At 37.8% G+C, this 27812-nt stretch overlaps 1 protein-coding gene across 5 annotated transcripts in view; it reads left to right on the forward strand.

The window, feature by feature from the left end:
• The first annotated feature begins 495 nt into the window (after positions 1-495).
• glcci1a (glucocorticoid induced 1a) overlaps positions 496-27812 on the forward strand; it is a 34868-nt gene continuing 7551 nt past the window's right edge. For all 5 annotated transcript variants that reach the window (XM_062435372.1, XM_062435374.1, XM_062435375.1 and 2 more), the window contains exons 1-3: positions 496-1242; positions 14601-14752; positions 23618-23707. In XM_062435372.1, coding sequence (XP_062291356.1) covers positions 870-1242; positions 14601-14752; positions 23618-23707 — 615 coding nt within the window. In that variant the 5' untranslated portion in view covers positions 496-869. The remainder of the gene's footprint in view (positions 1243-14600; positions 14753-23617; positions 23708-27812) is intronic.

Here is a 27812-nt window from a genome sequence, read left to right on the forward strand (position 1 = left end):
AAGTATTTCCAGTAATGTTACAGGATTATGTTCAGAGTTACAACCGTCATTTTATACACAGCACTGTCTCACACAGTTTGACTTTTGTTCTTTGAGATGTTTGAAAATATAGAATTATAAATCTTTAAAAAATGTAACAATATAAATACTCAAGATATGTTGCGTAACAGAAGGAGGATCATAGAGAGTTTTGGCTGTTATTTTCTGTAAAATGACTTTAGTTGATATGTTGCATTTAAATATAATAAACATTTTACACTAGTTAATACAACTACTTATGGCCCATGAAGGGGTAATTAACCAACAGCACGCCCTGACCTCACTTCTGATTAACCTGCCGTCCATTTACATTGGGTGAAGGCTCCATGCAACCAATGAACAAAGCATTGACATACCCAGGAAGTAGTCCAAGACCAATCAGAGAGTAGTCGTATTGTTTTGGCCCAACCTCTTGCCAGTACTTGCTTGAACTGACAACTACGGTCTTGGAAATTGTGGTAGAGGAGTGGAGACATGTAAGAAACACGGACTAACCTGACTAAACAATAAGGACATTTAAACTAAACTTTAGTCAGCTGTAGGTCTACAGGTGTGCTGTTTATATTTATGCTAATCAGACACCGAATCCAAGAAGTAACTTTATAGTTGTTGTGGATAACATCGCAGAAATGTAACTGTTCGGAAACTTGGACGTTGTGAATGAACTTCAGAAACTTTGACAGCTGGTAAAGTCAGTTAAACATGGATGGCGTATATGTCGTATGCCGAAAAAAAACTACGTCAAGTTAAGTTGTAGTCTAGTCAACAGGACATTGCACTTTTACCACTCACACTGTTACATAAACAACTTTTATCAAGTGAAGTAGCTGATGATGTCAGCAGCAGCAGCAGCAGCAGCAGCAGCCAGCTCATCCCAGCAGCAGCGGGTTAAACACAGCGGCTCCCCGACAGCCTCCTGCTCTCCCTGCACCAACAACAACAACACCGCGGTCCGGTTGCAGCCTATCCGCGCCACGGTGCCGTACCAGCTTTTGCGTGGAAATCAGCACAGCCCAACCCGCTCCTCTTCCTCCTCCTTCTCAGTAGCCGGGAGCAACACAGGACCGACGACGTCCCGTTGCTCCAGTCCCACTAACCCGGCTGGAAGCGGCTCGGAGAGCAGGCTGTTCCCCAGGCAGACACTCTCACCTTCGGACAGCAGGAGCTCACCAGAACGCTCTCCACATTCTCCCATTTCCAAAGGTAATGTCATCATTTCAAGTAGATGAAGTTGATGTTTAATGCACCCATCATCGTCCAGATAGCTTAGTGCTATGCTAAGTGTCGTTGTGTTTCGTATGGAGCGAGCGTCACGCCAAACTAGCTTAGAAAATGTGACAATTAAAGTGTTGTGCAATGAATGAACACGATACGCTTATTGGAAAGTGATAATCCATACACATTCGGATAATGACAATGTGATGTTATATTCGGCGTATGTATAGTTCATCATTCAATACTAAACTTCAATAAAATCTCAACTTTGACAATTGTTCCTAAGGTTCGTCATCAGGCGCCACGTTGTGTTTTGGAGAGAAAAGCTAATGGAAAATAAGAGACCAAATAGCTTATAAAATGACATTTTTATTGAAATGAGCTCAGTGTTATGAGTTTGATGCATGCCGAATTTTAAAGCGGACTGTAATCATTCACACTAAGGTCAAGGATAATTTCTTACGCATCTATACCTTCACCATTTAGACAGATAAGCAAAAATTGTCAAGTTTCCAAACGTAGCTTCAGTTTAGCGAACCATTCTCTTCTAGCTGCGATGGAACGGCACATATCGGGGCGAGATGCTAGGCTAGTTGGCTAGCTGTCTTAATTGGGTCATAATAACTTCCATTAGGGAACTGATGCTTAACGCAGAAACACCGAGATGACACATATTATCTTTAGATTTCCACAATAAATGCCACACACACGTCACCATGCCTTTTTATAATATTGCTCATATTTTAGCACTACACAGCTTAAGCTATTTAGTTGTGTTATTCTAATGTGTTACAATGAAGATGTAAAGAGAGTAACGCAGTTGTTATTGCATTACAGTGATATGATCCGTGCTGTAAGGTAAATATGTCAGGATATGGATGCCTGTGTAGTGATGATGCAGCTACTCTGTCGAAGATAAACAGGCTTTACTGATCTCCATGAGAAGGATGATTAGCCAGATTTTCGGCATTGACGGTGAACACGGAAAGCTCACTATTAAATCGTGTCATTGTGCTTGTTTACCATCATTGAAACGGAAAAAAAAAAAATACGTCGTCAGCTGGTAGGTCTGTGGCTCCTATGGCAACATTGGGGCCTAGCAGTCTCTGAGACATAAACAGAGCCCTCTGGGCAAGCAGGCCAGCCTCTGCAACTACATGCATACATATAAAATATCATTCTGTCTACCTGAATAAACGGGAATAATCAGTTCATGAGGAAAGAACACTTTGTCCTTCCAAATTCACCCATTAATCTGTGGTGTTTGTGCAAAGCAGACAACATATAGCATGTGTCATGGCTGCTACATAGTTACTAGCCTATATAGTATTCACATTTCAAGAGCTGCCACCTCTCTTTTATTATCATATGCACTTTTTATTTTTTTTGTCATTCTAGACATGGTTGTGTTTAGCAGTGGTGTGTTCAGGGTATTTTGATGGTGATGGTGATGGTGATGGTGGTGGTGGCCAAGGTGGGGCATGCATGAAGCCAGGGTGGCACTGAGCATGGCATTTTAGAAGCCTGCCAACAACCAACAAACACACACACACACACACACACACACACACACACACACACACACACACACACACACACACACACACACACACACACACACACACACACAGAGAGAGAGAGATAACTAACTTTCATTTTGATGACCTTTGCTAAACAATGACAGTGGCTGTGTGACCCAGCAGAGCCCATAGACAGCTAGTGCCAACAGTTTTACAGCTAGATAGATAGTTGTACATTTAACATTTTAAAGAATTTTTTTGTCTATTTGGAAAAAGTGGTCATAATTAACTGAAGGCATTTTAGTCCCATACAGTATTTCAATCTATCATAAGGTCACTACTTTCAGCCAAGCTACAAGTTTGTCATTTTTTATGACTTCTTTTTACTAGTCCAAGTGCAGACTGGTCATTCAACACTGTAAACGTTTATATGTGTTCATTCCAGCCAAAGATCATAGCAGGTGATTGTGATTTGCACCACTTAGCTGGAAGGGAGCTAATCAGTAAAGCTACCTGCTGTAGTGTACGGATGGAATAATGACTGGCATTTATCTGGATCATTTTTTAGGGATGTAAAGCAGCACGTTATTCAGATATGAACATATTGTGTGTAGTGAAGAGGTGCCAACAGCACTGAACTATATCCAGGATATTTGTTTTCATTCATTACTAAGTCAACACTTGCTTCTTCTCGGAGTATTAACTCAATTTAGAACACACATCATGAACACAGTGTATTGAAATTCTTTTTTTAACGTATTTTTATTGGCTTTTTCAAACATATACAACGCCACACAATACAAAACAACAAAAGAATGAATAAATAAATAACAGTTACACAAAGTAAAATTAATATCAGTTAAATTAATATTCCATTGAGATGGGTTAAAAACACTGAGATAGCTACAGGACCAGAAATAAATGTTACTTATTTCATACGGAGTTGCATTCAGGAAGTGTGGGAGTTAGAAGCTTGGCTGTAGTATAGTCTATAAATGTTTGCCAGGTTCTGAAAATATGTAGCGGAGGAGATACATATTGTGAGTTCCAATTTCTCCATTGAAATTATAAACAAAAAGTACTCCTTACAACTTTTCAGTATCATCATTAGAGTTGCAACAAAACATTAAAAGCAACTATTATGATAATCAGATAATCGTTTTAGCCATTTTTAAGCAAATGCAAAAAAATGTGAGGATTTGAAGCTTTTCCTTGTCATACTTAATAGCTAACTGAATATCTTTGGATTTTGAAGTTCTGATCAGACATTTTAAGATGTCATCATGAGTTCAAAGATATTATAACAGGCTTTTTTTATTTTTGTTTTTTTACTATTTTCCAACATTTTATAGAAAATGATCAACAGATTAATCTAAAATAAAGAGAATCATTAGTTACAGCTTTAATCACCATGTTTATATTCTAACTTCTGACAAAAGCAGTGGTGGGTATTGTCATTACATCCATGGTCCAAACATTGGAATAAGATCATCAGTAGTCACCAGATTTGTTATGCAGAGCAGGATAAAGCTGCCACAGGTAATCTGATACTACATTATGGAATTATATATCATTTTTGCATGATTTGATCTGGACCTTCTCACATTTTATGCACAACCCCTAGTTATTTCAAGAAAAATCATCTCATCTGACCCACTGTTCTATTTTATTATTTATATCCATCACAACCATTCCCAGCTTTTATTTAGATCCAGTTTAGACTTGTATTTTTAGATTTGTGGTTCAAATGCAAAAGTGTATGATTCTTAGTTTGATTCATTTGGGAATATGATTGGAATGTCTTGTTATTTTGTATACTTAGTAATCAGCTGAACTCATATATTAATATAAAGTGTATAAATGGAAGTAGGGATGAATTTGACACCAAAAATGTGGCAGTCTAGATGATTTCAGCAGCGTCCGGTGCAGGCCCATGTAAATGTGAATACACATACCATATGCTGAGTGGTGCATGAAGCCAAAAAAGTTTGACTCACTGATATAAAACTACCTGGATCTTCCACATCTGAGCCACCTAACTCCCAGTTTAGCCCCCCACTAACTTGAATGGTAAAAAACAAAACTTTACAAAAGGTTATCAAACCAAATGGATCAAATTCTGATAGTGAAAGGTGGTTATGAAATGTATCCACCATTTTACAGCCGTTCCTTTCCCCGTGATGATGTGTGGGAAAAGGTCTTTTTTGGGCCAGTGTGCATCACATGACAGACCTGGAATTGTAATTAAATGGTTTGGCCACTATGTTAAATTGGCTTCAAAGCCCAGTGCTGTTCCTGGAGGGCTTGGTTGAGCCACCGTTTTTTTTTTTCTTCTTCCCCCCCAGTCTGTTTTTGGGTCAGCCCTTAATTTGTCCGTGTTGAGAACGCCCCCACCTCCATTATCAGAGACCTGAAATTTAATTTACTACCGTCTTCTATTTGAGGAAATACAGTATCAGATACAGATAGCAGCTTTGCATCACACATCAAAGAAACAGACACAGTCACCTACTATTTTGCTCCAGTTTAAGCTAATGTAGCTCGCTAGCACACCGCGGCGGTTTTACCTTTTAATTATTACCCAGCTTTGGTAGTTTGGCAGCTACAGAGTCCTGTTTACTCAAGAAGGTGGACCAGAGAAGTTTATACGTTAGCTTGGTAACATCGGGTAGCGACTCACATCGGGTAGTGACAAGCTACCGTAGCTGTGGAGCTAACAACTTATAAACTAGCCAGTTGGGAACATGCGAGCGCTAATCAGTCACAACTTACTAGCTGTCAATTGGTGGTTTGTCAAATTTATTTTGAACTTATTTAAACTATATATAAAGTAATTGTGGAGGTTTTATTGATGTATGTCAGTGAATAATTTGATTTATTTGAATAATTTGCACGACATGTGTAGAAGAAGTCTTCTCTCCAGCAGACTGTGGACACCATGAGCTGGCCAAGAGGTGTATGTTCCTTACGCAATGAGTCGTCATTCTGAGCACGTTAGCATGCTTACGTTAGCATTTAGCTCAAAACACTGCTGCCTCACAGAGGTGCTAGCATTTGCTAAGCTAACTCATCTTTTATCAAACCTTTTATCTCTCTAAGACTACAACTGTGGAGCTAACAACTTATAAACTAGCCAGTTGGGAACATGCGAGCGCTAATCAGTCACAACTTACTAGCTGTCAATTGTTGGTTTGTCCACTATGTGATTGTTTATGATAATGCTAACGTATTTCACTGTCATGACTCTACATGTCTACAACATTACTTTTAGGAGGGGGATAAAAGAGAAGATTTGAATTGTGCATGGTAAATGTAGGATGTGTATACTTCAGTGTAACTCAACTTACCTCACTATAAACCTTTCACAGCTATGGTGTAGAAGTGAGAAAGCAAGATAATTACTGTGTGATATCCTGTACATAGAAATCCTGTACATAGAAAATGAAGTGCAAAACGTGTGAAGTGGTCTTTAAATAGCACTTTCTGAATTATGTATGAGACCGTGGTGGGAGTGTTTCTCCTGCGGTTTGAGATGGTCATATGAGTGAAAGTCATGCTGGATGACCTTGTTATCCCTTTAAAGCTTTCAGCATCAACCACACGAGTTGTTTAATAGTTTACTCAGTCTTTGTACTACTGTCCTGTCTTATAGTCTATATTGTTTTGCACCACAGTCTTGTTTTCTTGCACTATCATGAACTAATATGTACGGATATGTTCAGTTTATGTCCTCATGTTTTATGTTGTATATTTAATGTCTCGCAACGTTTACCTGTTGCACCATAGGATCCTGGGAAAAAAATGCCGATACTTGTACCCGTCCAAGTACCCTTAAAGTGATACCAATACTGATTGAGTACTTCATTTGATACCCATTATGTAAATATTAGTATTAAATTGCATAAAATGCCACCACTCCTCCACATCTAAATGATTAGATTTTTACACAAATGCATTTAAAGGTCTTAAAAATATTAATATTTAACGCTTGCATTGATTGGCTATGAGCAAGTCCATACAAATAGTCATATGTTCTAGCTCTGGGTGCAAAAAGGATGGAATACAGGTATCGTTTCACAGGAGACATTTCGATACTACTTGGTTTAAGATTTATTTAGGTTGATACCTTTCAAGGTATCGAGTACCGATACCCAGCCCTAGAAATGATATTTCATCCCATATGTATATATATATATATATATATGCATTGGTTGACAATAAAGTGAATACGGTTCGAGTTTGAAATGTAAGCATGAACTCATGATACCCAAACATGCCTGGAGCAAATTTAACTAATACAACAAGACTGTACAAATCACACAGGGCCTGTGGATCTACAGATTCACTGGAAATACTGTAGTATCCTTCATGAAAACACTGTACAGAACAATACATTCTGTTCTAACTTGAGTCATCTGAAACATTGGTCAAATGTAGCCCATTCATATCCCCAGGGCATATATATGAATATATATAAATATGTGTTAAAAAGTTTCTATCAGGAAAACATGATTGATTTTAATTTTGAGCTAAAGCTAAAAAAAAATGCTGAAAAAATATAAGTCAGAGAAATCGAATCACTCACAAACAACCGTAATCTTACCATAGAGACAAACATTTCATTTTTGCTGTCAGCTGCTGATTCTGATTCAGATAATATGGAATTAATGTTCATTTGCAACCACTGATTTAATCTGCTTCTGGTGATTTTTATCATTTTAACCACTGACTGTCGTCTAGAAATAAGAATGTAATAACTATGTTTATTCCATTCATCTCTTTGCTTATAGAGAGTGAGGAGCAATATATAGTTGCCATGTATCGATTATTTGCCAACTATCAAATTAATTGTCAATGATTTTGATAATTGTTTAATCGGTTTGTGTCAAAATTCTCTGATTCCAGCTTATTAAATATGAATATTATCTGGTTTCTTTAGTCTTCTATGACTAACTGGTTGTGGACAAAATAAGACATTTAAGTCATGTCATGTTGGGCTTTGTGAACATTTTTCACCATTTTATTGATAGCTAATTGATAAGTTGATAATGAAACATTAGTTGTAGTCTTAGAGAGATAAAACGTTTGATAAAAGATTAGTTAGCTTAGCAAATGCTAGCACCTCTGTGAGGCAGCAGTGTTTTGAGCTAAATGCTAACGTAAGCATGCTAACGTGCTCAGAATGACGACTCATTGCGTGAGGAGCATACACCTCTCGGCCAGCTCGTGGTGTCCACAGTCTTCTGGAGAGAAGACTTCTTCTACACATGCCGTGCACATTTTTAAAGCAAACACTGATGTTTCCTCTGGAGACCAACTGTAGCAGACATACCAATCGTTTCCTGTTTCTACTCTGAGTGTGTTGTCTAAACCTATTTGGTGTAAACTGCTCAACTGAAACTGCGGTGGTCCTCCACAGCTGCAGACTGATGATGAAAAGTACCACTATACTCGATAAGCTACTCTGTTATTAAGGTGGGATTGGTGGATTATGCCACACAGGTGGTACACTGAACATTCTCAACCCGATTTAATGCTTCAAATTTCGGAGCCGGGTAGTTCTTGCAGATTTTTCTTGGCTGCCAACGAGTCATTGTGGTTGTTCTTTGTTAGTATTGTAGACAGACGGTGCCGCCCCTTTGTTGCTTATTGCAGAAGTCAGCAACACAGCTGCTGAACATCAACACTGTACACGGTTTCATTATGATGCTTGACCACAGTGATTACAAGATGCAAGACAAAGGCTACACATTACACATGACAGCTACTCCCACAGTAGTACATGTTATAGTTCAACTCAGTTTATTTGTGGTTAAGTTGAAGTGAGGGCAGGTCCAGCTGTGGATTTCTACTCTGACCACTGTTAAAGGTCAGGAGTTTGTCCTTCTGCTTGTTTAGTTTGTACTGGGAACATCACAGATATTACTAAAGGATTATAATGACTACATGTCTGAATGATAGAGTTCAAAAGACAACATGGCCACTTAATGTGTTTAAGATAATCTACATACTGTACATCAGTGGGTTTTTTTTTTTTTTTTTAGTTTTTTTTTTTTAACTTAAACTCATACTCATACTATCTGTGTGTCATATTGACCCCAAGGCCAGGGTATTTTGAAAAAGTGAAAGCTCCCATATTTGGAGATTCAAATCAGCTATAATATTCCAACATGAACCTTTTAACCCCTTTGTGTAATAATTCAATAACTCTCATTATTTGTGCTTTGTGAAAAGTTAGGGCTGAATGATGGTAGGAACATATCTACATACACACAACTATTTTCTTTAGATAGTTGTATTTTAAGTGAATGTTTGTGGTGTATGTTTTAATGAAGATAGATAGATAGATAGATAGATAGATAGATAGATAGATATTAGTGTTTTTTACTTCACTATATGGCATATTGACCTAAGACCAGTGGATTTTGAAAAAGTGACATGCTCCCAACATGAACCTCTTAACCCACTTTGTGTATAAATTCAATAACTGTTATTATTTGTGCTTTTTTTTAAATTAAAGGTAAAAACCACACATTTGGGTTATTTTCACATTACATCTGATAGGTTACTGTAGGAAAACTTGACCTGCATCTATGAACTTAATAGATGAGACTTAATTTCATGTATAAGAAAAATGATATACCACATATAGAACTTATCCCACATACTACAGCATTTATAGTCCATGCTTTGCATTACTCAGGTATATTCAAATGTAATCATGACATTCAAAAGTGGTGTTACTGATGTACTGATAACAACACCTAGCAGTTCTAGTTATCACAGTCCCAGCCTTTGAGTTCATCCAGCACTGGTGTCTAATTAGGTTGTTATCACATACTTTAAAGTTAACACAGAGAATGAAAATAATCAGCTGGTGGATGATATTTGGGATGGTCCCAACATGACTTGTTATTTCTCCCATTGTTCACTCGGTTGTTTTTTTGGTGTGCAACATCTCAGTTCAGTGATCAAATGTCTTGCAGAGGACAATACCTCAAAGCTGGCGTGTGTGTGTTTTTTCTTCAGTGCTGTGTTGATAGCTGCATACTGTAGCTGTCACCGCGCTCCGGGGTCATGTAAGCACACATCAAATGACAGGAAGTAGTAGGCCTGTTTCAGTTTTAACTGGTTATGTAAACCAGCAGGGTTAAAAACAGTTTGATCTGTAAGCAGTGTTTTCCTCCTATAGGTTGACTGCTTTTTAGTGGCAGCGGGGGTGGAGAAAGCAGCAGCAGCAGCTGCAGCGGCCACACATTTCTCAATTCTCTGTTTACATGAAGGGCAGCTGAGATTGACTCTAAAAATGAGAATAGTTGGTCTACCTTAAAGGTCATTCCACCTTAGTAAGCCTGGTCAGGTTAGCCGCTAACCTGCTTCACTTTTCATGCAGCTGGGGAAACAACAGACAACACTTTTCTTTGTCTTGAGAAGCTTCAGCTTTTATTATATTTATCATTTCCTCACTTTTCTGTTGCCTGCTCTACTTGCTCAACCACACGTTACACACTGCCCTATTCTGTAAAGCAGCTACATTACTCAAATAACAGCACCTTTCATAAAGAGATCCTTTGAGGAATGAGGAGAGGAAGGATTCAGAAAGGATTTGATGCACTAGTCAATGATTTAAAAACAATTCCACCAGGGTGCAAAATTAACTTTTTGGACCTTCAACCAAAATAACTTGAAGAATGTTACATTTATACACCAGCTGCTTTGCATATTTGACCAGAATTTGGCTGGAGCTAATGCACTGAATTCCAAGATAATGTAGGATGCTACAGTGCTCACACAGTGTGTGAATGAAAATCATTAATAGCCCATGATATTATTGATCAGTTGAAATTTTAGCAGTGGTGAAAAATGAATTAAGGGTAACCTTTATTCCCATAACACAAAACACTTTATTAGGTGTCGATATTTGGTTTGAAGTGTAAACCCTACTCAAAACACCAGGGTGAAAAATTCACTTTTTTGACCCTCAGCCAAAATGACTACTGAATCTTACATTCAAGCAGCCACTCAAAAGATGTTGAGTGAAGCAAATTTACCAGCTGCTTGCATATTTTACCAGCGTCTGACTTGTGGCTCGGGCTAATTTGTTGCTCGGAACTCCACCGTAATGTAGGATGCTACCATGCTCTCACAGTCATTAAATAGCCCATTGATATTATTATGGCATCCCCCTGCAGAATGAATAGAAGGGAAACGCCATTACACAATACACTTTATTAGGAGTCCATATTTGGTATGAATTGTAAACCCTGTTCAACCAACAGAATGCAGACACATACTGTACAGACCACAGTAATGGATTTGTATTATTGTCTCAACTTTGCATTCCAGAGTCTAAAAGTAAAGATGTGGTTGGTTTAATACTCAGACAGGTTGTAAATAAACCCGTTGATTTAACAAACTATTACTTTTGGAGTGAAGCTGCATACAGTGAATATTTTAACTACCACGTGAAGTCTACACGCCTCAGGCTTTGTTAATACACTCCGTCTGTCAATCTTATTTGGATTGTAACAAGCAGTAGAAAACTTACATGTAGAGCTGGACAATCATATGCAAATTGATATTATGTAATGCAACACATTGTTCATTTACAGTACCAGTCATTACATACTGTGTAGAAGTTTGGGGAACCAAATAAAGACTAAAACTAACCCACTAAAAACTTAAAATACATTTCAGGGATTTTTAAACTGAATAAATCTTGAAAAACAAATTGTCTAAAAAAAATAATTGTTTAAAATAAGAGGAAGTCAATATTTCATTTTTTTTATCAGTTCAGCCAACCTGGTCTCATCAGCTTGTTTCCACAGGCCTGTAAGTCAGATTGAGGTTTATTAATTAAACTGATGAACTTATGCTTAAATTAGTCTGAGGGTAACATCTGTAGATCCTCTACGACTGCACTGATGGCTCATTTAAATGCAGCTCTACATGTTATATTTTTAACCTCACATTTCAACAACAAGCTGTCCTGCTTACCTAACATCTTAGCGACCATAGTGAACTCTATGCTGTGAGCCTCTGTAGAGAAAAATCTTAGGTTACATCCACCACAGTTGGAGTTTAGACCATGTCATAACAGTTGTGCTTGTTACACTCTGGACAATCATGAGCACTGTCCTGTACATTTTTATGACGCATCAAAAGACTTTAATATTGTTAACTATGAAATTGTGTTGATATATCAGCTACCCTTTTTAGTAAAGGATTGATATTCATTTAATTAGATTTATGAATAAGAAATGAAGCCGATGCTGTTTCCAGTGATACCAAATCGCATGCCCTCAAAGTTAGTGATGGTGCTCCGCAAGGGTCTATTTTGGGTCCTCTTCTGATCCCAAATCCGCGTAACTTTGCACATTAAAATCATGATTTACATAATCTCTTGACCTTTTAGTCTCTGTTGAAAAAGAGATCCTGATCAAGGATTCATTTTCTAACAAATGTCTTAATCATGGAGTGTCCATACACTGTGTGTAATCAGGGATGAGCTACACTGTGGTTACAAGGTGTAAGGAATTGACTTCCAGCCAGCAGTACAGTAGGTCCTGATAAGCAGGGTTACATGAAGCTTCACTGTGCTGATAGAAACCTGGATAAATATTTAAATAAATAAAAACTTCTATTAAACTGACCCAAATCATAACTCCCACAACAAGTCCTAAAAATGACACCCAAAAGTCAACTCATTATTGTTTACCCTGTAACATAGTGTTGCTAGAGTCAGATCCTTGGCCTTTTCGGGAAAAAAATGCTGAGTTGTTTAAGACAATATCATGTCTATGGAGGCCTGGGTGCTTAATAGCTTTGTAAAGTCTGTTGTGGAAGCTAAGAGGAAAGACTGGGTGAGGAAGAGAGAGATTGTTCCTGTAGTGCAACTCTTGTGGTACCTTGTTTAGCTACTTAACATAGAGAGAAGATCTCAGCCAAGGCTAAATTAGTCCCTTGAGTGTACCTGTAATCCTGTGGATTTATAGCAAGTGACCCTACCTTTTATCTTGTTTAATAGGATTCACTATTATGGACCAAGAAGCCAAAACACCAGATTACAACCGGACTGTTAACCAGATGAGGTGTCATGTAATGAACACACATAAGGAAAGCTCTTCTGGCCTCTTAACGTGGTAGTTATAAAACATGTTTACCCTGCAGCATGCTGTCTATCACCAGCTGTGCGCTCATATTTTTTATTTTTTTTTACATAGGAGGGTTGGGCAACTGTCAGAGCTTAATGAATCTGTGTGTTTGCCAACCCGGATGTGCCCAAAAAACCTTTTCACATTCATACGCTAAGTTTCGTTCACATATGCGAGCAACGTATTCACACCAAAGTGGCAACAAAGGAATTATGAGAGTCTATACTGGTTTTCAAAAATGGATGAATTAGTGAAGCACAGAAAAACAAACAGTCCCTTTGTTATGTCTTGAGTACATCCTGTTTCTGAAGTCTTCAGTAATCTCTTAGTTGAGTCAACCTCTGCATTTTGTCCATTCTTGCACTGTCAATTAGTGACGCATCAATTTGACTTTTTCCTTTTCCTTTTCTACCCAAACAAGTACCAATATTATAGTATAAAATCTTTTTGTGTAGATACTGCAGTGCATTTTCATTGGCACTTTTTGCACACTTGCACACACAACTTATGGGTATTAGTAGTAGGTATTTTAAGGTTTTTTGTCTTAAATGTGGATGTAGCTGCTGTAAACTAATCAATTTCCTGTGGAGGATCAATAAAGTATCTATGTACGTTTGTGTGAGACTATATCTATAATGGAGATGTTTATACCAACAGGGGTTTTATGTTCTTATGTTCTGTCCTGTAATGTTCTTTATGTTATTGAGAAAGTTTATGAAATTGTGTTAGAATGCATCAACCCTTTTAATAACAGATACACCATCACATTCTTGTCAAATGTGTTACATGTAACACACATGCAGCCCCTGCTGTAGACGTACTGGTGCTGTGAGCGGATAAACCAGAAAAATATTTGACTAAAATGATTAATCAATTATCACAGTAGCTGCAGATGAATTTTCTGTTGATTAACTACTCTAATTTATTAAGTGACCATTTTAATCGTCCCAGCTCTAGATTGTTTAGAGGATTGGAATGAACCTTTTTCGGCGATCTAACTCAACTCTTAAGTGTATGAAGGGGATTTTTTTGCTGTGGTTACACTCAGTAAACTGAAATAACAGGGTTGACTGTCTCGTATCTGATTGGACGAAATGCACTTTTTAGAAACCCGTCCTGTCAGATGAGCTTTGCAGCACCCTTGTATGCCTTTCAGGTTTCTGCTTTTCAAGTGTTTCGCTTAACACTCTCTGTGGTGTTAATACAGATATGGGCCCATAAAGTTGAACTTAGGCTTCGTAAGGCTGAAGGGCAAGGAGGGATTAAGTATTACTGCTTGTGGTGGAGGAACACATGCATACTGTACAGAAGGAGGCATTGTCAGTGAAAACACAAGCTTTGCCCCAGTTCCTGAGGTCTATGAGAGGTTAGTTTGTTAGGGAGATATTTTTATCAAGTTCGGGGTCAACGACAGTCACCACGAAGCTAGAGGAGGAGTGCCTCAGCTTTCCTGATGTTCTACTAACTATGTCTGCTGGTTGTCGTCGGGAAAGTTCAAGTACAGTAGGTTCATCTTCGCCTTTCTGACTAAAATTGCTGTTGTCTGCTGGAAATAGAGTTAATGAGAGCAGCATGACCAAACAGTGCTCAAAAAGAAGCAGCTCTAGGTGATGATTCTCTGTTGCTACGTTACATTGAAACTGTGTTGCTCTGTCTCTCTTTATGTCTGCAGTTGAAAGGATCAAATCACAGCAGGTGCGGAGTTCGGGGGCCATTCGGCGGACTTCCTCCCTTGGCGCTATCACAGGGCCCTACCTCACCGGGCAGTGGCCTCGGGACCCTCATGTGCACTATCCATCTTGTATGAAAGATAAGTCCACACAGGTAAGCACAACCCACCACTCCTCCAGAAGGAGAAACACAATGATGGACAGCTTCATGCAAGGGTTCTTTTTATTGTGGACACTGACAGTTAGTTTAGAAGTTTAACATAGCTATGTGACACCTTACTGTCCCCAAAACTTTTGGGATCTGCTCTCAAGAAACTAAATGTCAGGAAGACAGAGTGGAATCTTCTTCTTTGCTGGTTTTCTATGGCCGACTTGCTTGTTTGTCCTCCACACATGCCCATTAGGAGAAGAATTACCGGTTTTGGTGTTCAATGTATAAAAAACTCCTGCTGTGGACACGTCACTCTTTCCTAGCACACTTAAACTCCTCAAACTCCTCAGTCAGTATTTGTGTCCACCAAAGTTAATAAGAGGATTCAGCTGTCTGAAACAGTCAACACAAATGGGTATCTTTCAAAACCACAGTCCTTTGTGTTTCCGAACAGTGTCCACACCAACAATAAACCTACATGTGACCACCAGGATGAAAATATCCACCTGATCTGTCATGTCAGATACATCATTTGTCAGATAAACTTTAGAATGTGTTTGTACAGCTTGAAGGTTTTGGAGTTTGTCCCCTATCTCTTACAGTGTGATGAAGATATGAAGGTATCTATTCACAGTGACCCATGTCTATGTGTCTTCAAACATTACTCACTGTACATGTCTATATGTACATTCGAACACTTCTTGCTTGCTGTAATCATCCCTCCTGTTCATGCTGACCATTAAAGATGTAGAACAGGGACAAAACACTGACTTCAGATAGAAAATACTCATTTTTCTTGATTAGCATGTGCATATGTTTGTGAGGAGGACATTGGCCTTAACATCTGTACATGATACATGACAACTTTGACTAAAACAAATAGAACAGAGACAAAAACACATGTAGAAAAGCTGTTACAAAACAGCAGTTAAATGTTCCTTTAAGCATCTTATATAACTTATTAAAGAGGAACAGTTTTTTGTTGTTTCAGGTGGGAAAACCCATACCATAATTTGGTTCCTCTAAATCTTATAGATAACTGACCCTTGCAAGTGAGAACTTGCAAAGGAAGGATGAAGATCTGTAGATTGACTAGTTGAGTAAGAATGAACCTGTGAATTTGCTTTAAAGTAAGTCTTAAACTGCTTAGGAATATTCCCTTCACTTGAACGCATCTTATAGATAAAAACACATTTGAAAAGCATTGATGTTATGAATAGTAATAATCTGCAATTTTTGAATTAGTGTACACCTCAACATGTGGACTGGAAGCTTTTGCAACAGTGCATATGTAACAATTAGTCCTGTCACGATAACTACTTTTGTTGGACGATATATTGTCTCAGAAATAATCGCGATAAACGGTATTATTGTCAGTTATAGATCATTTTATACCACTGATATAATGATAATATAATAGCATAATGATGCAAGAGGGGTAGGGGGTGGGAATCTAAAAACACAGACTGTCATTATGGTTGGGGACAGAGTTATTTACCTTTAATTCTTCTGCAGTCTCGACTCAGGACGTACACAGTGAGGAATGGAGGACACTACTTGTTTAGACAATGAATAGAAATGAATAGCTTCTTAGCTGCTAATGTGAAGTGTGGCAATACTGAGGTTAAAAAAATGATCACGGTCATGTCCATGTATCATATGATATGCTGATGATGCTGATAATTATGTTATTGTACGATAAGTCGATAATTGTTGTGACAGGCCTAGTACCAACTGATTAATAATGATAAAACCACTGATTATTACAGTTGTAGGCTGTAACTCATATTAACTCTGATCTCTGAACATCTTAGTCCAGCTGTTGTTGTTCATACAAACTGCGTGGAGCACTGATAAATACCACCAACACATTACATGCTCAGCTATCGGCATAATTACTAGCATTATTCATTCTGCCTTCCTTTTTTTTTATAACTTAAAACCTCATTGGTGAGTAATCTTTTTGTTTTGTCTAACTTACATAAGCATACTCTATTGGTCTAAGAGTGACGAGCTGCATCCCAGGGGTGTACCATAAATGGATGATCTTTGTCATCATCCTCAGTTTCACCATCTGCAGCCTGAGTCTTGACTAAGGACTGTATGAGTCACCACTATCAGCTTTTATTATCAGCTCTCCACCAGCAAAGTATTTAGCAGCTCTTGTATCTTTCTGAGTGTGGCTGTGTTTTGGATCGTGCATCCACTTCATATCCACCTCCATGTTATCGCTGACTCTGAAAATATTATTATGTGTTTATTTCTAACACTGTAGTAACTATATGAGTCATCTTTGACCTTAATTCGTGCCCACTCCTTCCTGCCCTGTGATCCTGTCATGCTGTTTGACCTCAGATCCCCCCCCCCCCCACACACACACACACATACACACATTCAGCTCTATACATCCTGTTTCTTCCAGGTTGCGTGACATTTACCTCCTACGCATCTGTGCCACATCAAAAGCCAGATGACCTCTTCGCTCTTAGCTTCCAGTTTATTATTAACTGTTGAAGCTGCACAAAGGGCCCGACAGTGAGAGTCTGCACTCCTGTCCGACACATGTTTGAATATGCGAGGAGGTCTTCCTCGTGCTCTCGCTTGCTTAGTTTTACTATCTGTCAGTCGTCTGTAATGTAAACGAGCGAATGAAAAGGAGAAATTAGTAAGAGGAACGTGAAACAGAAACTAAAAGCGTCTGCGTCCACACTTAATCATCTGTTGAGTGTTTGATGCTTATTTAGTCATAACCGCCGTGAAACAGTCAAAGAATAACATTTTATTTCTCTCGGTCACAGCTTTGTTCTCACTACTGCAGCTCCCTCTCGCTCTCTCTTTCGCTCTTGTCTTTATTAAAAAAGAAAAAGAGAACACCCACACTGTTTTCACTCACTCTATAATAATTACAACAACAATAATAATGATAATATTAATGATAATAATGAACTTTATTTATAGGGTCCTTTTCAAAATCCAACTGGCAAAGTGCTTCACAAGGCAGTAAAATACACAAAACATAAAATAATTCTCTTATAAAAGAGAACAAATAGAAACAATTTGAGTAAAAACATTTCAATGTAAAAAAAAACAAGAATAGACACACCATATTTAAAGGTAATAAAAACAATTCAAGGAAAAATTAAAAACTCCAGGGTCCCTGTGGATCCTTAGAAAGTCTTAAAAAGTCTTAAATTTAGTTTTTGATATTCTAGGTCGGAATTGTAGAAGTTAAGGTGTTAAATTAGATGTGAGCCGGGGCAGAGTGAATGAGTGTAATTATATTTGTTCAGTTTATGTTATTTATCATTATTATCATTATTTTCTGATTATTTTACATAACCAACCAATCAACTTATTCAAGTAAAAAATAATGAGCAGTTGGAACTATAATGAAACTAATCATTAGTTACAGTCCTAATATAAATAACTATCATAAGAATATTTTCTTGTTATGACGAAGGAGAAAAGCTTTATACAGAATAAAAACATACATTTATCCTTATAGAAATAATAACATAACTTAGTGTTGTGCTTATCATTATTGTATCATAAATAAGTCTGTGATTGCATTGCCTATTTCTCACCTCTTTTTCAGTTTCAATAAAACTCATAACTGTATATACAGCAGTCTAATTTGTCGTATTCTTTTGCAGCAGCAATGTGTGTTCTGAGTTTGACATACCACAGAAAAGTGTGTTGTTAACCACCCTGCCAAATTTGAATGATTAAAAAAATCGCCAAATATATGAAATTAGGCTTCAAAGTTGTGTAAAAATCAGCCTCTTTCTCTGCTCCCAAACGCTGTGGGAGTGCCCGCCGAGTCCGCTGAAGCCCCGCCCCCTACCAAGTGTCACCTGTCAATCAAAGTCACCACCTCTACCAGAAACATGGACGCTATGTCTGAGAGCTTTCTGCCGCTAGCTCAGCTGCTAGCCCGGCTAGCCCTCAAATAAAATCTCTGATAAATACAACGTTTCTGTCACTGACTTCCTTCAGATATATGCTGACACAAAAGGCAGAGTTCACAGTTATATTTCCTTATCAGCAACTAGGGGTGTAAATCACAAGTTTCTTACGATACGATATTATATCAATTCAACAGACAACGATTGATTGACATATATATATATTGATATATAATATATCAATGATTGACAATGATGTTTGCTGATATTACAAAGTCTTTCACGATACGATTTCGTTTGGATTGGATTCAGCGATCGATATGACACGATGTCATCAACTGATTCAACCAGACATTTAACCCTTACATACTGTTTGGGTCAAATTTGACCCATTTTGACATTTGACAGCTGTAAAAACAGCCTAAATTTCTTTTACTCTGAAATTTGATGACTTCTCCTAAATTTGACCAAAATACTTTTGTATAGGTGCTACAAATGTTGAGACTGTTCTGGGTCAGATTTGAGCCGTACTATCTATTGACATTTCCTTATGTTAAATGAATAGTTAATAGTTTTAATCATTCTTTTTAATGATGTAGCAGTGAAGACTGATGGCTCTAATGGTTATACAATAAACCCCACAGTTCCATAAAGTTATTGTTATTTTCACTTTACATAAAATACATTTACATCATTATTGCTATGTTATATTTTCATGTCTTAAATAGGACATGATACTGTGTGATAGTAGCTGTTTTTTCTTTTGCTTTAAAATTTTCACATACCATAAAAGAAACCGAAATAAAATGAAGTTCCTGTTTTTATACATTAAAGCTGCGCTGGCTGCGGTGCTGCGGAACAAAAAGGCTCCAGATGTGGACATGTGACATCGCATCAGTGAAACTCATCACTCTTTTTGAGTTGTGTTTTAGTTTTTCGTGGGCAAAAGCTGCTCAGGATCTTCAGACTTTTTTTCTGGCCGCTTGCATTTTGTTTGGAGGTGTGCACGCTCTGGAGACAGACATGTCAAAATAAAGGTGCGTCTTAAAGATGATTATTGATGTCTGATCAATGTTTTTATTTTTGCATCGATGCTATTAGCTCGTTGATCATTGAATTGCAACTTTAATTTTAACGTTATCAAATTCGAAATTTCCTTCCGTCGTCCTAAACTGTCCGTCTGTGACTGATGTCCGACCCTGTAATCACTGGTCACATTACACTTTTTTCATCATCCGTCATTTTAACGGACAGGTTCGTAAAAATAATAATCTATTATAACCCATCATTTTCACTTTCATTTTTTAGTCATAATACGACATATATAATAGCTTTTGTTTTCATTCATTCATTGTCATTTTTAAAATATTTGGCACAGCACCTGGATAGCAAGACAAGTTAAGTCCAGTGTGGAGTTTGACAATGATGCCCACGTTCTCTTTTTTGATAGATTTATCCTACTCTGTGCAATATTGACAACGTCTACGTGATTGCGAACTCGCCATCATGTGACGCCTCGCTGAATGCAATTATCGGACTTTACGATGAAACTTCGGACACTCGGCTGCTGTGACATTTTGCATTCGTATGTAGCGTTGGATAAAGCCATCTAAACAACGAGGTCATGCACAATTAGACCAAAGATAAGACGAGGCTAGATCATAGCTACTTAATATGCGCTCTCACCACCAACTGGACGTGAGTGTGATTAACTTAAAGTAACAGTTGGTCACCCTCAGTAAGTAATCTGTCAAAATTGTAGACGGCCTTCAGATTTTTGATCATTGTTTAAAAAATTCTGTAAATAATATTGTCTGTAATCTAGATAAAAATCCACCATTAGGCCTGTTACAATAACCGACAATAACAATAATCAGAAATGATTGTCATTGTTATTGTCATTTGAAGATCATTTTATACCACTGATATAATGATAATATAATAACATAGAAATGTAAGGGGGGTGGGGGGTGGGATTGGAGAGTGGGCTCTACACAGACTGCCATTATAATTGGGGACGGAGTTATTTACCTTACTACTGTACAATAAGGCGATAATGCAGTTATTGTGACAGGCCTATCCACCATTGATATGACATCTTCTCTTCTCCCTCTTTATTGAAAAATGCAGAATCTATCAATATGTATTGTTCATATCAAAAGTTTCACTATGTCAAGTTTCTACATCACACCTATATAAGTTGCATACTGGATGACTTGCGTTGCCACAAATCATGTTCGTAGGTGTATGTGTTAAACTTAGATTGAAGGCGAGAACGGAGAAAGCTTCACCTCCAGATGAATGTGAAAACAAACTGTGCATAGTGAAAAGAACAACATGCAGCTGAAGACATGTTTTTGAATGATGATGTCACAATCAACATAAAATAGCAGTCAACAGCAGAAAATGGAAAATGTGTCCAACTACAAGAAATGTGACCACAGTGTACATGACTGAGATGGTTTTTTATTTCAGCTCTAAGTTTCTGTTCAAACTGACTCTTCGGTCTTTAATGTTGCTCTCTAACTCCTGCTTCCTTACTTGTATCATTTTCCATTCCTACATTTCAGTTAAGTTATCAAAGCTATTTGGTAGAGCTTAATCTGGTTGTATTTCTTTAGTTTGGTAACCTCTGCTATTGCTTATGATAATATTATGCTCACCATTTTTATTGATGATTTATTTTTATATGATTTGAATGTTTGGTTGCTAAAATGTCTGAAAATAGTAAAAGCTGTTTGTCACAATTGACCTAAGGCCAAGGTGACATATTCAAGTTGTTTGTTTTGTCTGACTAACAACCAAAAAGCACAGATATTCTTTTCTTTTAATCATATAACTAAAAACAGCAAATATTCACTTTTGCGAAGCTGAAACCAGAGAATATAATTATAATACCATAATATATAATTATACTATACACCATATATACTATATATAAAACTGTATAATTATACTATATTATACTATACACCATATATACTATATTTAAAACTGTATAATTATACTATATTATACTATACACCATATATACTATATATAAAACTGTATAATTATACTATATTATAATATATATACTATATACCATAATATTTATTACTATAAATTGACGATCAATTATCGATTAATCATTATTTTTTATCTTAAAAATGCCATGATACGGGCCGCTTGTAAAAGCAGCTGAGCCCGAAGCTCCGAACCAAACCTCTTCACATATCAATCAATACAGCGCTCTTAAACACGATTGAGCCTATTTTAGAAACACTTCCAAAAAAACAATCAAATCTAATAACAACTTAATCAAAAAACAGAATATTACTCCGGACTGACAGTTTTTGCCAAAATATAACGTTAAAGGACTCCAAAATGCACCCAGCCGAGCCGAGAGAGAAAGAGGTAGAGTGAGTGACAGAGATAGTGCTACTTCACAATTCTGCTTATTTAACTAGAGCCTCGTAAAACAATTAGACTGACTCACCTAAAGGCTACAGTGGTGACTGTCCACTGCTAACATAGTAAAGTAACTCCTGCCTACTGATTCTTGTTGATTAGCATGTTAGCATTTTAGCATGCTCAGGGATCAGTGAGCGTCAGTCCAGCAGCTGAAACGCTCTGACAGGACCGATGTAGCCGGGATGCAGAGGCATTGTCGCGCTATCCTGGCTAGTAGCCTGGCCAAGGTGCAGGATTTACAATAAACTCTGTCATTTTTAGTTTGAAAGGGTCCCTCGCCAAACTTCACCTTGACCTCTTCATGTTTACGTTTGATATCTACGGCAGCTGGTAGGTAGCTGAGCCCTTTTCTCTGTCAAATATCGCCCCCCGTTGGTAAGGTGTCTCATTGCTGCCACATAGTGAAATTCATTGCATTGCTTCAAGACTCACACTACGCAACACAACTTCTATTGGAAACCAGCGTTTGATCGATAAAAATGTCATGTGATCGACAACATTTTTAACGATCAATTATCGATCATCGATTAATCATGCCCATCCCTAATATATATATATATATATTATACTATATAATTATATTAATAATGTAGTTATAATACTATGTATACTATAAATTTTGCTCAAAAAAGGACAAATATTTAAAATAGTTACTGATGAATTATTTAATAGATGAATTGAAAACTTGTTTCAGTTCTGATTGGAGGATAAGATTGCTGAATATAACAGTGACAGTTATAGTTATTACTAAAATGCATTCAGTTATATGAGCAACATTCATGTTATTACCTCCTCATCAAACTTCTACCTGTCATTTTATTTAATTACACAGTTTTATAACACAAAGGATGAGTATAAAGTGCATTTCAGGTGTGTTTACACTGCCAAACAAAGTGCTTCAGATCATTTGTTTACAACCTGCGTGATCATGTGACCGCTTACATGGTTTGACCTGGTCGACATTGTAAAGTGTGACATTGTGTCTGTCCAGATCTCCGCAATTAAATCTACGAATAAAAAGTCAAAATTGGAACAATGGCCAAAACAAAAGCAAAAGTTGTACAAAGATGAAGTGATGACTAATCATGGGATGTGGTGATAACACGGATAGTAAAAATGTCACGTCTCTGCTGTCTGATAGAGAGTGAAAGAAGACGACAGGATGCAGGATGAGGGAGACTTTCCATTCTCACTAGCTCACTCGCTGCTGCAAATTAAAAAAATACATCTTTGAGTCGGACCCATTTAAAAGAGCCAGGAAGAAATTCAGTATGTGTGTGTGCGTGTGTGCATGTGTGTGTACATGTGTGTGTCTGACTCTGAATTTGCCTCGCTGATTATCTATTGCTGGAATAATCAAAGGCTTCGTTAAAGACTTTCGGTGAGTTCCCTGTAATCAGAACTGAGTGGAAATAATGACCAAATCTACATACTTAAAATCCAAATGAGAACGAATCATAGTTAAACTTGTGTGCAGATAATAACATGTAGCTGTGTTGTTCTTTTTCAGACTCCCGGATGTTGGAGTGACGAAACAGGAGAGAAGAGGAGCACCCACCAGCGCTCTGCGTCCTGGGGCAGCGCTGATCAGCTCAAAGAGGCATGAAACTAATACACACACATCACATGATAACAGCAGCCAGCTTCTGCCTGATGGCTTAAACAGCTGAGATTGAGGAAAAGTTCTTCCTCGAGATCAGAAGCACAGATATCGTGTTTTAAAAAAATGTTTTCAAGCATTTTCTTCTTCCTTGTCGTAACGTGGCAACTCTGACAGTGTGATGGGGGATTCAGGTGTGTCATGCTAGAAGTGGCTAACGTAGGCTGTTAACCTCACTTCTTTCTGACTCCATATTAGTGCCCGACCCATACTGGATTTTAGGGGCCGATACTGAATTCAATAGCAAAAAACGACTGATATCAATATATTGGCTGATAATGTTATATGTATGGTATTTGTATATATATATTTGTATTGTATAAAATGACATCAGTGCACTGAAACAGTAAAAACCATTGAGAGTTTAATAATTATAATTAGCTATGAATAAAGAACACAGAACAAAAAAACACTTGAATTAAGAAAAAATGATCAAATATACAAAAATACTGCTTATATAACTTTAAAAAAAACAGTACTGTGCAAATGTCTTAGGAACAAAAAATTTAAATTTTGTGTACATATTTCCTGTATTTTCTGTTTGTGTGATGGTAGTGGCCTACAACTTTTGCACAGTACTGTATATATATCGATACATATCGGACAAAACATTTTCGCCGATACCAATTTATCCGTGATAGGTCAATATCGGCCGATAATAGATTGTTTTCATTTTCAAACTTTCAAGCCTTCAGCCTGAACTGATGCTGACTCAAATGACATCACATGAGGCAATGTATCAGATTTCACACAGCCCCAGTTGCAAACACAAACTTTTTTACATTTCCCCACTGAAACACAAAATCAGTGAAGTTCCCCTGTAGGAGCTGTTTGAACTGTACAGCAGACATATGGAAACACAAGTTAATCAGGCAGAGTTGCTGCTGTATGTTGTTTAGACTGTATCAGCTCCTGTGTAACCTCACAGGCCAAGCATACGTGGCTTTCTGGTGCTGATGGTGTAAAGTAGCAACAGTCTCACATCCTCTGAATCCTGCAGCCGGCACGGCACTTATCAGAGCCCTCTCAGCTCCACCCGGCTGACACTCAGCGGCAGCAGCAGGGATGTGGCAGATAACGCTATCTCACTCTTAACTACCCACTTCCCCTCTTTGCAATGGCCATAACCCGCCGCAATTTATGGTCAGCCAAGCCCCAGCTGGCTCCTCTCTGCCTCCTGCAGCAAAAAGGGAACAATAAGGACCAGCCGGATGACAACCTAGCCCTCTCGCTAATGTGTGCACAGGCACATTACTGAGTTACAGGGCTGCAGAGGAGGAGCGGAGCTGACACACATTCCACACGTGTCAGTAGAGCAGCGACAAGGAGGAAGAGGAGAAGGGACAGAGCCGAGACGTGCGGCCGGATTAGAAGAACACCAGAGATGTTGTTAGAGTGTGTGACGAGACTCTCCTCTCTGTCTGAATGACTAACTGCAGGTCTACGTGTCAGAGGAGGTGTGACGTCACTTTTAGTGGAGAAAAACACTCTGGATGTAGTCTTATCTCAGTCTGAGAAAATAATGAACATCTTACTGTATTTGGCAGACAGTACAAATGCAGAGAAAATGTGAGAGAGTGCCAGCATGCATCGTTACATACGTAGGTATCATTGAATTTAGAGCTACAACGATAAGCCAATTAATTAGTTGACAACTATCGATCAATTAAGTGTTTTGAGTAAGTTTTAACGAAAAAAGAACAGCATCATATCTGAGTCCAACTTCTTAAATGTGAGTACTTTCTGGTTTCTTTAGTCCTCTTTGATAGTAAACTGAATTTCTTTGGACTTTTGGACAAAACAAGACATTTAAAGACATCACCGTTGGCTGCAGAAAACTGACATTTTTACCATTTTCAGACATTGTATGTATCAAACAACAAATTGATGAATCAAGAAAATAATCAATAATGAACATAATCATAGTATAGCCTAGTAAAGCCAAAGTATCCTAGCACAGCCTGGACTACCTGTTGTCCATCCCCAAAAACATGTTTGATGAATTTGTGCTCCATAATTATAATCAGTTTGACGTACATTTTAAAAATGTTCTTAAACCTTTCCATTCTTAAAATGTTCGTCATATAAACCCAATTTTTAGCAATGTCAGTGGTAGTTTCAGTGTGGGTTGGTGGGTCAGTCCACCACTTTGTTCCACATTGAAATATCTTGACACCTATTCCATGGATTGCTATGAACTTGTGTACAGATATTCATGGTCCTCAGAGGACGAACCCTACTGACTTTGGTGATCCTCTGACTCCCACTGTAGCGCCACCATGAGGTTGACATTTGTGCTTCAGAGTGAAATATCTCAACGAATATTGGATGGATTGCCATGAACTTTGCAACAGTTATTCATGGTCCTCAGAGGACGAACCCTACTGTCTTCGGTGATCCTCTGACTCCCACTGTAGCGCCACCATGAGGTTGACATTTGTGCTTCAGAGTGAAATATCTCAACGACTATTGGATGGATTGCCATGAACTTTGCAACAGTTATTCATGGTCCCTAGAGGATGCATTCTAACAACTTTAGTGCTGTCTGACTTTATAAGAAAAGTTGGTTTCAATAAATTAAGAGTTTATTTCAGTGAAAATCTTTATTGAAATATCTAGTCAACTATTGGATTAATTGCCATTAAATGTACATTAAAATTGCCATTCATGGTCCCTAGAGGGTCTATTTTAACAACTTTCTTTATTGAAATATCTTGAAAACTATTGGATGCATTGCTGTGAAAGTTGAAAAAACAGATTCATGTTCCCACAGAGAATGAATTAAAATAACTTTGATCATGATAACTTTCCATCTGGTCAAAATGTCATAATGTCTTATACCTTAGTTTATGAGCAAATACCTTTAAAACTAATGACATTCCTTCTAGCCTCAGCTGTCCTTTGTGTTTAGTGTTGTTCATGCTAACGTGCTAAGCCAACTCCATAAACATTAAACCTGCTAAACTTCATAATATTGGTGAGAATGTTAGCATTAAGCTCAAGTGGAGCCTCACAGAGCTGCTAGCATGGCTGCAGACTGTCAGACTTTGAATGTCTTTGCATGTGTTTGATGAATGGACAGCAGTGTTATGACAGGAAGAATATTGAGCTGACAGTAACTGTGTCCACGCTGCTAGCTGCTAGCTCCCTGCAGTGTAATATCACAGCACTGACACTCACAGAGCGGCTGACAAGGAAACAAAACCCTGCAGGACTGCACTGTGTAAACTGGTTCAGTGGCCCAAATACTGTGATCATATAACAGCTGTTTGACACAGCGCATGAACTGAAAAGTCCTGCAAGTGTTACAGTAAAGAGGGGCCAGTCAGTACTGAGTGGGGGAACATGTACTGACATGTACAGTAGGAGGACGACTGGGAATTCCACTATATCTCTATCTATCCATCTCACACACACACACACACACACACTTACAGACACACTTAGAGAACAGAGGTTAACATCTACACATTCATACATTCAGAACACATATACTCTCCCCTTGTACAGAAACACATCATCAACTATAACTTCTATAAGTGAAAGTTTGATTAAAAATGAAATGAGTCCTGTATGAAATGACTTGATGACTTCCTACAACATACTAGATAACTGCAGAACAGTGCAGTTGATTTCTGCCAGCTGCACTGGAGACACTGCCATCTGGTGGCTGTGTAGTGAGCCAATAATGCGCCTCCATGTTGTATGTTTATTATTCAAGACACAACGATGCCTATGTATGTAAAGGATCATTCCAATTTATTACAACTGGGTTCTTATTTTTATAGTCTTGGCCAATATTTCTACCAGTCATATAGAGGATGTATTTTATTATAGGCCTGTATTGGCCAATGAAAACCTTGACTAGAGCAGTCAGGTTAGAATTTAGTCTGAAACACACACACAGCCACAAAATGTCAGACCAACAAAATGTAGAGAGAGTATAAAAGAATTAAAGTAATACAGTCAGACTTGAACCATGTGTTGATTTATAATGGATGCAGACTTTAATAATTGATGTTTTGGTTAGTCTTAGTCAGATTTT

This window comes from Scomber scombrus, chromosome 16 (assembly GCF_963691925.1).
Source record: "Scomber scombrus chromosome 16, fScoSco1.1, whole genome shotgun sequence".
Lineage (NCBI taxonomy): Eukaryota > Metazoa > Chordata > Actinopteri > Scombriformes > Scombridae > Scomber > Scomber scombrus.